This window comes from Megalops cyprinoides, chromosome 9 (genome assembly GCF_013368585.1).
Source record: "Megalops cyprinoides isolate fMegCyp1 chromosome 9, fMegCyp1.pri, whole genome shotgun sequence".
Taxonomy (NCBI): Eukaryota; Metazoa; Chordata; class Actinopteri; order Elopiformes; family Megalopidae; genus Megalops; species Megalops cyprinoides.
Genome location: NC_050591.1, coordinates 25506925 through 25524106, shown reverse-complemented (window position 1 = coordinate 25524106; position 17182 = coordinate 25506925). Strand labels below are relative to the sequence as shown.

Here is a 17182-nt window from a genome sequence, read left to right as displayed (position 1 = left end):
TTTTATTATTATTATTATCTTTGGTCATCAGTAAGGGGAGAGGGGCAGCTGAGACCAATGTCTAGAGGGGAGTGCCATGACCCACCCCTGACCAACCACCCTATAGTTGTGAGGGATCTGTGACATTAGTCTCCCACCCAGAAAAAAAGTTCTTACCCCCCAGGAAGAGGTTCAGCTCACACTCCAGGTAGTCAAACATCTCCACAGTCATCTGGAAACTACCACCACAGAAAAACATCACAGAACACTCACAGAAAACACCTTCTGTGTCTAGACTGCAGGTGAAGTAAAGGAGAATGTGCGTGTCTATATATCTGTGCGTGTACCACATTCTTTCTCTTAGTCTCTCATGTATTGGTAAAATTATGTAAGTAGCTGATAAAAGCCTTAAATGCTATCAGAATGAATACAAACTGTGGTTTAGGATTTTTTTGATAGAAAACACATTAATTAAACATTTGGTTAAATGGAGCTCCACTTACAAGTTGTTAACATCATTCTCTCCTGCTTCATCGAGCTGTCTATCTGTCATCTGAAGGTTGCCTGGGAAACGGGGATTCTAAGACAAACGGAGACACTGGATTATTCAAATGTGAGTTTTATGCATTTCTTGCATTGATTTTTAAAGTTCACAGGCACACAACACAACACAATATTGTCCTGCATTCCTTGGCATGACTGATTAAAAAGTTGTTTCATTGAAAAGGAGACTGGTTATCTCTGATGAACAGAGAGAATGGATGGAAGCAAAGAGAAGGATGGATGAAAGGAGGAGGACATCACATAAAGACCGCCTTAGCCTCATGTGCAGGCTCTCACTTTGATGTGGAATTCCATTTTGGTGATGAGCAGTTTGAGGTAGGTGCTGCACAGCTTGCCATATCCTTCACTCAGGTGACCCTGTCAGAGAGAGAATCAAAGAGCGTGACGCACAACGAAGGGAGTTCAAACGAACAGCGAGGAGGACCTTTTCAGATTCAGCAGAGAGGCCCCCTTACCATCAGGGCCTTTGGTCAAAGTTAACATGGAGCAGATCATAAAGCCTGTGTCTGGACTCATTTGAAGGTGAAGAGAGAGGGATAAGGGGGGGGTGGGGGGTGGAGTGGACCACTGTGAGTTTCAGAGCCCTGTATGTGTCAGCACTCAACTTCCTCTTCCTGATTGTTGTGAATATCATCGCACAGCTGTGCTGGACGGTGCTGAGCTGCACACTATCCAGTGTTCTCTGAGTGTAACAGCCAAAACTAAACCATCCGAGTCCTGATAAGATAGCACCCAGCACCAGTGGTCTGAACGTGGCACTAAGGAAAGCTAATTTTGTTCTGCAAGCAAGCAGGAGCCAAGAAGCAGAGGTGGGCGGCAGCAGAGTGAAATGAAATGAAATGCCTGTCGTCATGTATCATTGCAATTCATAAATTTACAGGCAATACAGACAAGCTGAGCCATACAAACAAGATATGCGGTTCACCATTGGTTTTGAAAATGTTCAGGATAACTTTATAAGCATAACTGATGTCATGCTGAGGTTGACCAAAAACATTAAATAAGAACACCATTTAGCTAAGCCTTCAGATAAGTCCTTTCGCTGATCTGCATTGGGCAAAATGCGCTCCAGTTTCTATGGCAGGAAGGCAGACAGGCAGTGAGGCCAGTGTCAGACAAAGATGGGATTGTTTATTTTTCAAAGAGCTCAGACTTTTCTTCATACATCTGTCTTGCTTTTCGCCAAAGCAGCTTCATCTTGCAAAATCTGAACGGAACCACGTGAGAATAAAGGAAAAATAACACTGGTTCAGAGATACTTAAAAGCTAAAACAGTGTCAGCATATCCCAGGAAGAATTCCAGGAAAATCCTGCATAAGAGATTCTCTTGTCAGAATGGATTTCCTGCTTCCCTCTCCTCCACTGCTAAACTGTATGTACAGCAGCAGGCTCTGTGAACCAGCATTTCATGTGCTGCTTCCTAATCCCTTTATTGCACTCCCAAACTTCCCACAGGCCCACTGACAACGTGATAAGAGCCTGTACACCCCCACACACCAGACCCCCTGTTTCTGCCATACATACAGCCCAGAGGGACATACCAAGCCTCCTCTCACCTCTCCTGCACACTCTCCTCCTCATCCCCCAGTTCTCTCACTTCCATCAGTCTACCGGCTCATGGTGTGGGGCTGCACTGTGTCTTAAAAGAGCAATCCTTTCATTTCAAAAGATTTAAAAAAAAAAAAAAAAGCTGGAGAGTGTATGCATCAACTTTAGAGAACTCACAAACACCACCTGCTCTGACGCAATTACACAATCCCTCTGCAACAGGGATCCCTCTCCCATAATTCCCCTGCAACTCCTCAAGAAAACTTAATTATACCTCTGTATTTATTACATCTATGAAACTGATGTTCTGTCCCCAGTACTATCGCACAACCGGCTGAAATTACTTATGCCAACTACACTCTACAGGGGTGGGAAGTGCCAGGGTGCCCCTTCCCCCGACGCCTGCTCCGTCCTTACCCACATCCTGCTCATGTCGCTCAGGTCTCCTTTGTTCCTCATGGAGTCCTTGATTACCTGGATACAAACACAACAGACTTCATGAAGTATAACAGCAACAAACACTGATTTACTGTAAGATGTATCTGGTGTTATGCATGTGCACTATCAGTACATGTGATTGAGAGTGTGTACTGTTTTACCGTAAGATAAACTGCGTGCATACAGCTTTGTGTTGTATATACCTGCATGTGATCACATCCTGTGCATTTTTTAATTGGTAAGTGTATCGAAAACAAGTGGGGTGACGATGGCGCTGTCAGACTCACATTAGGGTGCCCATCTCGCAGCAGTTTGTGGAAGACGTGGCAGAACTTCCAGCACAGCACAGCGTTGCTGGAGAGAGGCAGCCGGTTGACCGCTGCCCAGAATGTGTGGGCCCCTTTTTCATGGTGTGTTCCCAGGATACACGGTGAGAGCTACGGTCAAGGAAAAAGGCTTAGAGAGCAGCTGACTCCAGCAGTGAGATGGAGAATACCTGCTTCACCTGGGAAACCCACACTGCTGCTGTCCACAATCACGCCCACACATCTCTACTATAATGGATTTCCAGTTACGCACGCAGCCCTTGGCCATTTAAAAAAAAGGAATGAAAAAGTTTCCACAAAGACCAATGTACAAATAGACACACTACATTTCCCTAATCTTCCTCCAGGAAAAACAAACTCCCTGGAACTCCACAAAAGGATATTCCTGGCATGCTTTTCTTTGACGGCGACCTCCTGTGCATTGATGGCCTTGTTGACGCTCACTGCCTGTGGAACAAGGCGAAAGAACACAAATCAGCATTTGCATATATCATCAATTTATCATGATTTAATTTATTTTCAAATCTCTTTAATACTACTTGTTTACCCTCATATAAGCATATAAGTTAATGCAACATAAATCAAACAGCCCTACAATAGACTCTGACAGTGGATATTCCTGAGAAACATTTAGTTGCAAATTCTCAGAATAACATTTGCAATCTTCCATCTCAAAGCGTTTCCGCTGCCACAACAGACTGTAATACTGGTGGACCTGAGGTTGGATTAATAAAACACCTAAGGCCTGTTTGCCAGCTGTTGGCTGAGCAGAGGCAATTCCACAGTTCCCCTGTCGAAAGGCCCCTCCTCTACCAGCAGCTGATGTTGTGTCAGGACAGACAGCTCCGTCAGCCCAGCAGACACTCAGTTACCTCTGTGTGCACAACACCATAGCTACTATGCTCAGATAACAGCCCTTAATAAAAAAAAAAAAAACTCATACACTGACATGCATAATGAATGTCAACAGGAAATCATAAAAGGTGATTCAAGATTCCACTGTAACCCCTTGACCGTATGTTTCTCCACAAATTTGGTATTGGACTGAAATAAAAAGATTAATAAAAAACAGGGAGAACACACCAAAGCACAAAGAGAGCTTCAAAGAGAGCTTGAAGACCTGTCTTGAAAAGACAGGCCTTCATTTTCTGCCAGCAGAATTTTCCAGCTTCTGCACCCAAGATTGAGATTACATGAAAGATGACAAAAAAAGAGGGTTTGAGGGGGCACATGGAGAGCTCTGGTCTGGTTCTTAGGGGGTTGGACCCGAGATGACTGCAGCTGTTCTCAGGGTCCTCCTCAGCATTCCACCCCTTCTAAAATGCAACCCTGTCTCCACACGACGTCATGTTTCTTAAGCTCCTGACAAAGGCAGGACTATTCTGACTAAGTACAAGGTGTTTGGGGAAGCAGGCTGTTGCCACAATACTCCAGAGGTAAGAGGCAAAGGAGCTTTTCTCAGAACCGGATATAGCCATCTACCTTCAGGACAGGTTTGCAAGGAAACAGTAAAATGGGCGTGGGTTTAACACACACGTAAACCTGATAGCACCTGAACCCACTCGTCCGGACCCCAAATGTGTGGATTAACAAAAAATTTATATATAATCTTATATCTCAAAAAATTATGTACATACACACACATACATATATAATTTTAACGAAAAAAAACAGCACAGTGTAACTTCAGCAACAAACTTTAAAACGACAGAGCTGCATATAAACTGGCTTATTCCCATGACGAGAGCTGACCAGCTGGTGAATCATGAGGGCAATCAAAAATAATGACTTTCCCATAGTTACAACAAAGTTTCCACAAACTTGTGATTCAAAATACTGGCCTGTCAAGTCATGCTCTTGTATGCAGGAATTCATGCAGGGTGAGAGCCTTGTGATTGCTGTATTTCTGCACAGTAAGACATGGATGACACAGCGCAGTAAGCTACAACTTTAACATTGTGTTGGACAGATGAAATGTTTTACTTTTTTTTACTTTTACTAGATGTGTTGTTTTACTGAATATGACAAATTAACTTCTAATTGAGGTCCATTACATACAATTTTTACAACTAACGAAATGACAATTAAAGCAATTAGCCAACAAATGAAACATAAATAAATAAGGACAAAATGGTTCAGACACAAAAAGTGACTGGATGTGCATTTTGAGGAACTGGATATTCAAATATTCAATGGTGCCAAATAATTTAACAATATTCAATTTCAGTTAGTCTAATCAAACTCTAATTTTCAAATCAAACCATACCCCTCGCCTTTCCCTCCCCCAACCATTTTACAGTATACTTCTACCTGTATAAACGAGTCCCTGCATTCATTCATTCGCACTTTTTGACATGGAAATTAGTATCAATGAACAACAAGGTATTTCATGTCAAGTTCTTACTCTTTCACATGAATATTGGTGAGAAACAACTTCTACTTTTTTTTTGCTAAGTAATAAGCAGTGACATACTGATCCAAGGAGCTCAAGGGTGATCTCCTGATCAAATATTCCAATAACCAAATACTTGGTGACATCCCTTATCCACTGAAGCATCTCCTTAATTTTGTATAACCATTATCTTATCACAAAATGTCTTTAAAGTTTAAGAAAAACAGGAAAGTTTTATTGAAAAAAAAAAACATCTACAAAGTCTTGGGAAAATCCTTTAGATGGTTTATTGCTAAAAATGACTGCCACTGGCCTAAGAACCAGTTTGCTCCACCCAGAGCGGTCAGCTGATGAAGTGAGGTGATGATTGCTGATGAAAATCTTATCAAAAAAAAAGAGAAGGAGCCAGAAGCAGTGTAGACTACAGACTGCACATGGTCATTTCTGCCCTGGTCGGTCTGTGGGGGATGCTGTCTGTTCATTAGGCCTTCACACTGTACCTCAGAGTTTTTCGGAGGTACAGTGCTCTCTCTTGTCAGCAGCTGTTCATCTTTCTTCAGTCACTGAATGACACAGCACAAATGACCTGAACTTGATAAATAATTCAACGCAATTCATCTTTCATTGGAATCATTTCCACAGAAAGCAACCAATGGCTATAAATGTTTTGCAGGAACACATTAATGACCCGTTTGAGAATTTCAAGTATTTTCCCATGCACATGTCTGCACTAGAATGTTCTCTCTTTACTTTAGGAAAGTCATTAAGGAAGATAAAGCTGCTCTGTTCTTGGCCCCCAATGCAAAATCCATCTGAGTAAAGTAGATTAACCAAAAAGCTAAACTAAAAGGGGTAACATTTTCATTTTTCAATATTGCATTTGTGGTATGGTAACCTAAGAATGACACCAGGGAGAGAACAGCCCATAAATAGCCAGCAATACACCATGACTCTTCATTGACTCTGTTTGGGATCATTTTACCGGAAGATTTGAATCGGAGATGTAATCAAAGGTTCAGTTAAGCCAACTGATCTGGTGACTTGTCATAAGCTCATTTTATGAGACAGAAGACTGTTCAAACCTCCAGGACACAACAGACCTACATTTTCTGATGCTACACTATAAATCAACCCTTTAATCAAAAATTACATAGAATCACGGCATATCAATTCATTTTATATGAACTTTTTGGATAGGGTACAGGTTCAATCTCAGAGCAGAGTCTGATTTTCCTGGCTAAGCCTTGCCTTGGCTTTAACCAGTCAGTGTTCTACCAGTATGGAGAAATCAATCTGATAAATCAAAATGTACAAAGTTTATCAATAAACACGTCCATACCAATTGAAGTCATATATATAGTTCTACAAGTTTGTGTAATTTGGTGGGTACAGCTTTAAAGCTTTAAGAAGAGTTCGTGTAATTTTGTGTGGAATTACATTACACTACATTATTGCCATTTATCAGACCCTCTTACCCAGAGTGACTTACACAGGTACATAATATGCTAAAGGGATATGATAAAATGTAAAGATCATATTTAATTTCAGTAGTCCAGTGATGTCTCACAGACTTGTCGTGTTTCACGCTAATTATTTATGAATAAACAAACACTGGATCAGTCCACAAGTGAGGGCACCCCTTGTTTAGAAGCTTGATGCCTTTGACTTCAGCTTCTTTGCTAGTCACATTATCCATAATGTTACAATCATTGTACCCTTAATCTCTCTTTTTGCTGCAGGTAGATATGTGTGCTTAAATTTGTAAGACTTAAACATACAAAAATCCATTACCAAAGCCATCCTTCCAAAGCATTGCATCCAAACAGGGAAATCATGTTTTTTACACAATAAACATAGCATAGTTTTAAAAGATTTTCTTCTCATTTGCATTTTACTGTGAATCTTGACTGGATCTCATTAGCATGGTACCCTTGACCTCGACAGGGCTTGACAGGGCTGGAGAAACCTAGCCTTGGCCTTGATCATCATTCTTTTTCAACAGGTCAAAAAAAAAGAAATTTTTACTGCATTAAGACATCCATGTCCCAGAGAATTTCCAGGTGACAAACAAATTTGGATCCATGCACTGGGACAAAAGTGTTTCAGGAAAGGAGTGCTGAGCATCCCACCCAACAAGCAGTGTGTGAACTGGCACAAATTTAGTAACAGTGATGCTGAGTTTACAACAGCAGTGTCAGCACAGTAAGCAGCATCATTGTTAAAATGATTATGGTGAATATCATTTTGGAAAGATCAGCACCCTAAAGAGGCAGAGGGAACAGAAGAAAATGATGAAACAATGGAAACAGGAAAGGTTTGGATCACTGGTGGTAAGTGTGGTTTGAGTGGGTGAGGAGGCAGGTTGGCAGTGGGTCAGTGCAGGGAACTTTGGGCCTGGCTTCCTGTCTCAACACTCCCTGCCCTTCCCTTTTCCTTCTGGGACAAGGCCCCATCACCCCAAGGCAAATGCTGAAAGAACTGACTATAACATGTATCAAATTTTCTAAAAGGTACTCTTTGATATGCACAATGGTCTTTATGCCAACCATTACCAGGTAGTTTTGAATAAACTGTACTTCTGTATATGTTTTCAAAAATAACCCTCCACCCTCCACCCTCTCACCTCCTCACCCCAAAGAAAGTCATTGTGTCAGCTGGCTGCAATCGCCTTCTAAGAGATGCTAATATACTTTCCTTTCTGTTCTCTGGTGTGGTTTTAATAGAAATGTCGAAAGCACTTAAAATATCCGCCCACTTCCTGTACTGCTTGACACCCCCCGGTCATGCAGGACAGAAATGTGCACACAGTAATACACACATACTCACTGGCAAATTAGACTTACAAAAGTGCCAGCACACTCCACACAAAAACACGATTTATTTTTACTAACAAACTTCTGTGCACAGCAAAAATCATGGCTGTGAGTTTTACAAATTAGGAAGAAAGAGAAGGCATTTTCCAAGAAAGGTTTTGGCTCTCATTACCCTTTAAAACTCCACCCTGTATGAAGGTCACTTTAATAAAAAGAAGCCTCTGTGCAGCTAGTCGGGTTTTTTAAGGCCCTTCATTTATGCAATTTACTCACATTTGACTCAAACATCCGCTGCCCTGGGAACTCTTACTTTACACCTCATTTGAAAGAAGACAGTGTGGGAAGTGGAAACAAAGACACACTAAGCACATCAAGGTCTATCACATCTCCCATGCAATGATGTACACGTATGACACAATCTCTCAAAACCTTGCCTTCTTCTTTTCAAAAGTCTTAAAGTCATTAGAAATCTAGCATCAGCTTAGATCAGGACCAGGACTGGAACACAACAAAACACCTTAACAGAGCAGTAGCCCACATGCAGGTCTGGGCGTGCTTTCACACCAATTTACAAACACGATTTTATGAAACTTTGAACCTGCCCTGGATCTATTCATTTGTTTGTCGACTACTAATTTGTTTACCTATACATACCACAGAAAAAGCCAGTGTCAGACATAAAACCATAATTTTGTCATGCTGGATATGCAACTCCAGAGGAAGGCCTACAAAAGCTGTGAAGCCAAATGCTGGCTAAATATGACTCAAGACAAACCCTTCACTAAAATAGTTTCTGTTGCATTAGCTTTTGTTCCCACAGCCAGGGATGGAAGGTAGGTGTGCCTGCAACCTTTTAGAGAATTTATTTACAGTTGGCATATATTCAGGAATAGATTTTGTTGCAAGTACTTATGAATATGTTTAAATCTGGAAAATTGTGTGAATGTGCAATCCGAATGGACTGCATTGATCCACGGACTGAACTAGTCCTGCTCTTTTTGCCGTTACAAAATAAATGTACCCATTACGGCTGGACACGTGGGAAACCTTGTAAAACAAAGGAAATTAAATCCCATGCATATCACACTAATCTGCACAAAATATTGTACTAGTACACTCTTCACATTTGTTTGCATAAATAGCTTCTCTGTGTAACTAAGGCCATGGCTGTTAGTTATACCAATTGGGAAGAAAAAAGTAAGAAATTTCCAAGAACAGTTTTGGCCCTCATTTCCCCACATAGCTGAAATACTTACAGGCATAGATTAACACGACTCCCGATGAGTGGAAGGATGAACAAAGACACTGAATTCTGGCACGAGGAAAACCTAACCATGACTGACAGTCCACCAGCTCAGGAATGTCTTCTCCATACTGGCCTGGAGCCTACATGGCAATACAGATGACACTTACTGCCTTTCATCATGGGGTACTTCTAGCAGGAATGCCAAATATAATTCCAGAGCATTAAATGTGAAACTGCTATCCATGATGGTTAAGTCTGTGTTCTCAACACGTCAGAACTATTAACTCAAGATCAAGTACACTGTGACCACTACTTTTATTAAAAAGTACATTACAAAATTTTCAATTGATATCATTAATGCCGGTTATTAAGATTATTACATTAAACATTTCTTTATGCTAGTTTACCTACTGTATACCTAAAAACAGACAACACGTGTGAGCGGAGACATCTCTTAATGTAGCCACCAATCCCACTTCTCCGTGTGTGGTCAACTGGCTAGCTAAAGCAGGTAAGGAAATTAAACATAAATTTGACTTTCAGTTTTTCGTTTCACATACCCAGGTTATCCTTGATTTTAAAAATCTATGTAGTGTATCAGTTTAGATTATCTTGACTATCTGAGTGTCGTGACAGTCTCCATAGACTACAGCGATATCCGGTCGATTGTAATAAGCTACTCGTTACGATTTTTCAAGACAAGTCAATTAGCTATCGAGCTAGAATCAGGAACATTCAATCGTGCAGCCAACTTAAACAGTATGTCAGCAAGATTTTTGCATTGATCAGATCATACAAATACGGCGTGTCCATTTTTTCTATCATCCATACCCATTGGTACCATGAGTAAAAAATGCCATGGATACAAGATATTTAGTGGTAGCAATATCGTAAAACAATAAGGAACGATCTTTTTAGACTGATGATCTGGAAAAAAAACTGCGCCCCTGCTACCGTATCAAAGCAACTCCTGGTTCCATCATCCACCGTAGCTACAACCAAAGCCAGTGTGTAACACAGTGTGCAACACACACACACACAAGTAACTTTACACTTCAGACAGTTAACGATTTTTATAGCTTTAGCAAGCTACATTGTCTTACTTGTGGTCAATTAAATTTGCTCGTGCGATTCAAGTAGGGGATATCAGTAAACCATTGCGCAACAGCTGCATAAACTGGGACTGCCTATGCCGCCACCACCACAAATATTTGGTTTTAAACCTCAGATTATGGGTAATCCACATCAGCACATAAGTATATGACGGTAGGATAACTATACAGAAAACAAGTTAGATATGCAACTAGCCAACATGCGAAAACACACACACACACGGACACACAAAGAAAGAGAGATCAAGATGGGCGTTCGAAAAAAGTATCTTAGAACAAACAGGGCATCCTACCATTTTACTCAGATCCATAGTATCACAAAAATTCAAAAAGCCCAGGACAAAAGACTCAAGTAGCTTCCGAGCTACTACGACAAAAGGTGGAAAAGAACAACGAAAGTCCGCTTGGGAAGGGAAGAGGGAGGAGGTGGGGTGGTCCTTTTAGCTCAACATGTGTCTCAAATCGGTTCAAAGCTTCCTTTTACTCCCTCCCTTTTGTCGCTTCTCTTTTCCTGCGTTCACACAACACAGGAGAAGCCGGAGGAAGAGAGCCTCTCCATTATGTGCAGACTCGTATAAGATCGGAACAGGACAGAATTGTCTGGAATCAGATATCCAAAAGCGAACGAACGGAGGAATGCTCACGCCGTTTTGTTGCGAGCGTGTGCGTGATTCTGTGTATGCCCCATCTTTACTCCCTGATAATACGATATACAAGACGACAACTTGCTGATGCAAGTATCTTCTTATTCCTTGGTGATGCTGTCTTGCCAAGTAACCAGCAAGCTGCTTGCAGGAAGGGGGTGCCTCAACAAAAAGGGAAGCGAAGGTGATAACCCCCACCATCACTCCGCCCACCCACCCCAATGTGTGCAAAAGAAAATTATCTGAATAGAAACAGCAAAAGAAGGAACCACGGAAAGAAACTACAGCTACACGGCATCGGTACATGAGAAAAGGAGGAACATTAATTCCATCTGTATGGGGAGCAAGCCCAATAAACGTTCGGTAAACATGCAATGTCTACGTCCACCACAAACTCAGCCCTTTGCTATAAAACTTGTGCTGGACGTAAAACGCACGCGAATAATACCCAGATCAACGTTTTAAAATAAAAAAAAATCAGTATAAACAAAACAATACATTTATTTACACACATTAAAACATATCTATATTATTACATATCATTACAAATAGCATAATAAACAAATACAGGAGCCCATTGATTGGTGCCCTCACCGTTACAGCATCTTCATATTTTTCCGTCCCTGCTAATCATTGGTAAATGGCGCCCTCTTTTGGTTGCCCAGTTATAGTAGAGTTGAAACGGTTACGTACGGTTCCAATTGAGATTTTTACAGAAAAAAAATCAATATAATTGCTGATGACATTTTAAAAGCAGAGCTTGTCACAAGAGATTCATTGCACATTATGAACCAGAGAATTTCAGAGCTCAGCAGTGTTTGCTTTTGGAAAAATCAATGGACTGTGTGAGTTTTTACAAAACAGGAATAACCTACCGGCACCGACACCGTTTAAAAACGGATCAAACTTGCACAATCCGTTCTTTGTCTGTATAGCAACAGAAGTTTTTTTTCCGCAAAAAAAAAAAAAAAAAAAAAAAAAACAGATTCAATGATAATGAAACACTGTTTGAAACTTAAATAATAAAGGCTGGTATTACTTTAAATCAGAAGTATAACATTAATGCTTACGGGAATACTACAATATTAATAGCCTAACCGACTCTATTTACTTCCACAGATCAACGTTAGCTATGATAATGCGTTAGAAATGTTCTGCCATTTTCTTTGTGTGGCCCGTATTCTTGTTAGTGTTCTGGAAATAGAGAAAACAAACACAGTCCCATCTGTACCGTCGTCTTTATGAAGATAATTAAAGGGGCTGTATCACCAGTAGTTTCACAGATTATGTCTTCCTCCTCAGTCCAGAGGAACGTTAAATCATAAGCCAGAAATATCCACTATCACAGAGTTTCTGATGAAAGAGCTGAAGCATGACTACCACAGATGAGGTCCCTGCACAAAGTAGACACTGAAAAGACCAAGCCAGTACTGTATTCAAAATCTTGACTTCAAGCTCAACAACAAAATAAGAAAGCAGGAACAAAAGAGTCTACGCTTTTCAGAGCTATGCAGTCAGTTCCAAAAGCCGCTGTTGAAATTTCAGGAAAGAGGCTGAGTGAAATCACTCATGTTTTGAAATGTAAGAAATTCAGTTGCCTGTTGTTAAGATGTCTGTGTTTGATAGTAAGTAATGATTTACAAAGAATATAAAGGAAAAAAATACTGGCCCATGCAACCACCGCTGCCCCTCAGTAATTTTTTTTTAGCAGACCTGGATGGACAAAGGCCTTTAGCTGAGTGAGTCATGTAACCCCCTACTAACCTACCTTTCATAACGACATGTTTCAATCCAAGGCTGTTGTAATGAGTTCAGACACAAGGCCCTGTCTCATTCTGCTGTTCCAAAGCCTTTTGCACTCACTCTCCAGAGTTATGAGGTACGTGCACGCGGGCAGAGACAGGGAGCGAGAGAATGAGAGAGGGAGAAAGCTTGTGGGATTAGAGTCCACTGTCTGGGTCTGCCCTACTGCACTGTGTCTGTGCCCAGGGGTAACGACCATGCCCCTCCCCTGCATTCCACAGCTGCCAGGGCACCAAAGTACTGAGCGGATCAGTGCTTGTTAATGGGCAGTGTGGAGAGCAGCAGTTAGAGATGTGAGGCGTGCAGGCCTGGGTGGGGGTGTTCAGCCAAACTCTGTAAATGACAAAGTCTTGTTCGTTTATTTCAGTCTGCATGGTGATGAACAACGCACAGGGTCCCACAACAGACATCACAGCGTAAAAAAAAGAGAAGAAAAAGTCTGCCACAAGTGCTAAGTGATGTCAGTCACTACAGGGCACCAGATGGACACCCCTTCAATCCAAACTCCACTGGACTGCAGATCTCTAGAGGAAAAGTTTATCCCCTTGGGTTTATTCCAAAAGAGAAAGCAGACATAAAAAATTGTAAGGAACATATAACCTGCAGTTTTTCTTCCCAGCAGCACAAACAAATACCAAACAGTGCTCATCAGGTGTAAACAGCAAGGACCAGTGACATCCCCAGTACCTGACAAATAAGACAACATCACCCTGCCCAAGAGAGCTGTAATTTATACTTTGCTCTGCTGTAGAGAAAAGATTGACAAGCATATTCCTACTGTAAGGGAAAGGGAGCAGCTTTCAGCAGCTCAAACTAAAACTGATCAGATTATCTCAAATCCTCTTGATCTCCATACAGAAGGGACTAGATTCCTTGATTCCTAACCCTCCACAACAACAATATAATAACAGGGTCCCTTCCAACACTGTACCTCTTCCCATTTTGAGCTATAAGAAATGTGTGTGGTGTGATTTTAAAACAAAGACTTCATTGTCTGAATTAGAGCTTTACAGGGTGTGGTGGTCATTTAGTGATATAGCAAAGATAAAAATGTGTTTGGTGGTCAGACATGACCAGACATCTGGTTTATGAACTGCAATTAAATACAAGGAGCACTGAGATCTTCTGGAGGATGCTGGAAGTACAAACCCAAATCAGTCATTCCAGTAGAAAATAACTGTACTTACACAAGTATGCTTTGCAAATGAAATCAAGAACACATTACATCAAGAATGACAGGCTGAATTTATTGTATTGAAACCACGATACCCATCAGACAATGCAAAAGCAGTAAACAGAACAACCAAACGGCAACCACAAAACACTGAAAATGTAAATTCAACCCACACAGTACTGGATCACACCCAACCCACATTCTGAAGGGAAAACCCTCCGGAGTCTGACCTAGTGACCAGACCAGATGAAGAGGCTGAGCCTGTCTCTTTTGAGACAAACCTCTAATTCATGTTCATGTTACCATCCCAGGAACATGGGGGTGGGTGGGGTGGGGGTGGGGGTGAGGGGGGGGGGGGGTCATGGGAGGCCAGGCTGTAGGAGAGACTGAGAATGAAACAAAACACTGAGAATATATTGCAATGATTATCCCCGGCATAAAGAACATGATTATCACTGAGGCTGCAGTAGGAAGCCTGCTGGCAGGGGCAGTTCACTGGGGCTTGATTCATCTGACCCACTTTCTGCCCTAACTGCCTGGGAGGAGGAAGAGACCACTGCACGACTGTGGAACCCAGAGCAGGGCTGCATGCTCACAGAAGGCATGCTCATGCATTTGTCTGCTGTTCACTCCCGCCAGACAGCTTGAGATCTATAATTCAACCTTTCCTCACAAAACACAAAAGCTTTGCTTACCGCCACCCCCCTGCTGCCACTTTCCCATAACACTGGAATCAGCAAAGCCCCCCTCCGCTCCCCCCTTGCCTCCTCATGCCCATGTGTAGGCAGAGTGCACTTTCCAGAATGTATCGACGTTTTCACTCAGTCCACTGGTTTAATGCTATGCCATGGTGCCATTAAAAGCTTTTACAGTAGCTCAATACATACTGGTGCTAATAGGATCCCTGAGGAAGGATGGAAGGAACTCTTCCATTCTGTTTTACCTATGCATAATCACACAGTTGCTGTGCGCTATCACTTTTCTTTAAAAAAAAAAAAAAACAAAACTTAACTAATTTTCCAACACTGAAATATCTGTAATTTTCAAGAACACATTTGAATAACCCTGCACAAGAAGACTTATGACCTGCATACACAAGTTCTTTGCCTGACACATGACATACCAACACCAACATAATATGGACCAGTGTATGCATATACTGTAATTCTGCAAATTCTTTCATCATACAAAATACAGCATGCTACTCACACCTACTAAGTTCTCTGTCAGTGAACACACTTGCAAAACTAGGTCAGCCATTAAAGTTATGGATATCAAAATGAAGCCAAATTACAATAAACTTGGTCAACATTATCTCACACAAATGGAACAAACACTATTTAAAGGCAAACCTACCCTACGTACCCTATGTTTCTAAATTCTTTCCTGTAACTTGGTCCTGCATTTTTCAATCCTCCCACACTCTTGACCCCACTGTATCCAGCTATGAACACCAATGTAATAACAGGAACGGAACGCAGTAGGATCCTTGCAAATGACGCAACGTATACAAATTAAACGATCAGATTTCCCATTTAATAAAATTGCAAATACAGACGGACCGGCACGGTTACAGTCTAAAACCTACAGTAATGTTCCACTGAGTTAATGTGGGTGTTACAATAGAAACCATCCCAAATACCACGTCTTCTTTTGTAGCTGATGTATTTTAATCTTGCTGGCCTTTTGTAAAGTTGTATTTCGCTGTATGCACATCCAGATCCACATGGTAAAAAATAACTGGAAGCAAGCCATCGTTATTCATAGACTCAAAGAAATTCTCTATCAGATAATGACAACGCTGCCTAATACTTTTTTGTATTATACCATACAATAGCATGCAACAGTGTGTTTTCACCGCATAGCTACCTGTCAATACCGCTTAAAGCGAGCAGCCATACTCCTGCTGGCGAATGTATGTGCTGTGACATGGTCCGTATAACATTCACAAAAATGTAGCAAAGTATACAGTGGCAAAGCTTTTCGGGTGTGCAAAGCATCTTGAAGAGACGTGATCACATCCTGTCGTGTCTAAAAGCAATCTTGGAAGAAATCTTACTTCAAGGCTTTCTGAATATGTCCCTCCCCCAGCTCAAAAGAGTTTAAAAACTATTGGTCGTATCCATTTAATGAGAATGTAAACGACTGTTATTTTAAGATATTCAGTACACCTAAAGATGCCAAAAACGCCCTGCATTTGCTATTTTCTGAAACCCAATACAACAGCCCCCTTCCATCCCGTTGCAGCTTCAACTTTTTGCTTGGTTTTGCTCTCACGGCGACTATTTAAAGACCTACCTGACTGCGCTCGAAGTTTTCCTTCTCCAGTTCTAAAGTGTTGGCACCCCCGGTTCGTCGGCTCAGCACTTTGGGTATTGGATTCGGGACCTGCTGCATGGAACTCTTCACACGATCCATTGTTAGCTCTCCATTACATGTAACGAGGAGAAAATTATTCAAAATGGGCGAAAGCCTACCCTTCACGTAATCTTACAGGAGATTCCTATGGATTGCAAAGTATCGAAGGTCATATGCGTGCCCCCAATTCACAAAAATAATTAGCTCGCAAGGTTGTCTACCCACCGGCCTAGGAAGCCCGTTGCGTTGTGGACTCCTGACCAGCGACGGAGGCAGGACTCAATGCCACATTGACTCCTCCCAGATGCCTCGGTTTTATAAATACCCGCCCATAATTGAATCTTTGTTCCGCTACAATCTGTGCTGCTGAGCGATGGAATTTTGATGTATGGTCTACTCAAAGTATTCCCTTTTATACAAATATTATGGGTAAGTGTCAGAGGTGGATATTGGATCGCCTGCTGCTCTGTGGAAAGAACAAAAGAACAGGAATTTCTTTAAGATTTCATGGGTCTCTTTAAACAAGACAAACTCAAATCACTCAATGTCATATGGAAACATTTATTTTGCATTGATATATTAGGCCTAGTTATGACAAGTCGCCTTTGCCGTGTGGAAATAAACACTATAACACGTACAAATAAAATGTGTTTTAAAGAAGTCTCAGCGAATCAGGGTGTGCTTTTTAACTTAATTTGTTGATAGTGGACTAAATACATACATTAAAACTGTTCTTTGCTTAGTTGCCGCTTCCAAACGGCAAACGTCCATTCCATCTATTTTAT

At 41.4% G+C, this 17182-nt stretch overlaps 1 protein-coding gene across 3 annotated transcripts in view; it reads right to left on the bottom strand.

Moving 5' to 3' along the window:
• Nucleotides 1-16692, bottom strand: part of LOC118783372 (huntingtin-interacting protein 1-like) — a 34262-nt gene extending 17570 nt beyond the window's left edge. The window contains exons 1-8 of one of the 3 annotated variants that reach the window (XM_036537208.1): nucleotides 16623-16692; nucleotides 16338-16465; nucleotides 3239-3302; nucleotides 2817-2959; nucleotides 2509-2565; nucleotides 820-900; nucleotides 483-559; nucleotides 157-218 (exon numbers count right to left, since the gene is read on the bottom strand). In XM_036537208.1, coding sequence (XP_036393101.1) covers nucleotides 157-218; nucleotides 483-559; nucleotides 820-900; nucleotides 2509-2565; nucleotides 2817-2959; nucleotides 3239-3302; nucleotides 16338-16457 — 604 coding nt within the window. In that variant the 5' untranslated portion in view covers nucleotides 16458-16465; nucleotides 16623-16692. Of the gene's footprint in view, nucleotides 1-156; nucleotides 219-482; nucleotides 560-819; nucleotides 901-2508; nucleotides 2566-2816; nucleotides 2960-3238; nucleotides 3303-10711; nucleotides 11035-16337; nucleotides 16576-16622 lie in introns of those variants that run through there. The other 2 variants (XM_036537209.1, XM_036537211.1) reach the window with 2 other exon arrangements.
• Nucleotides 16693-17182: the final 490 nt, after the last annotated feature.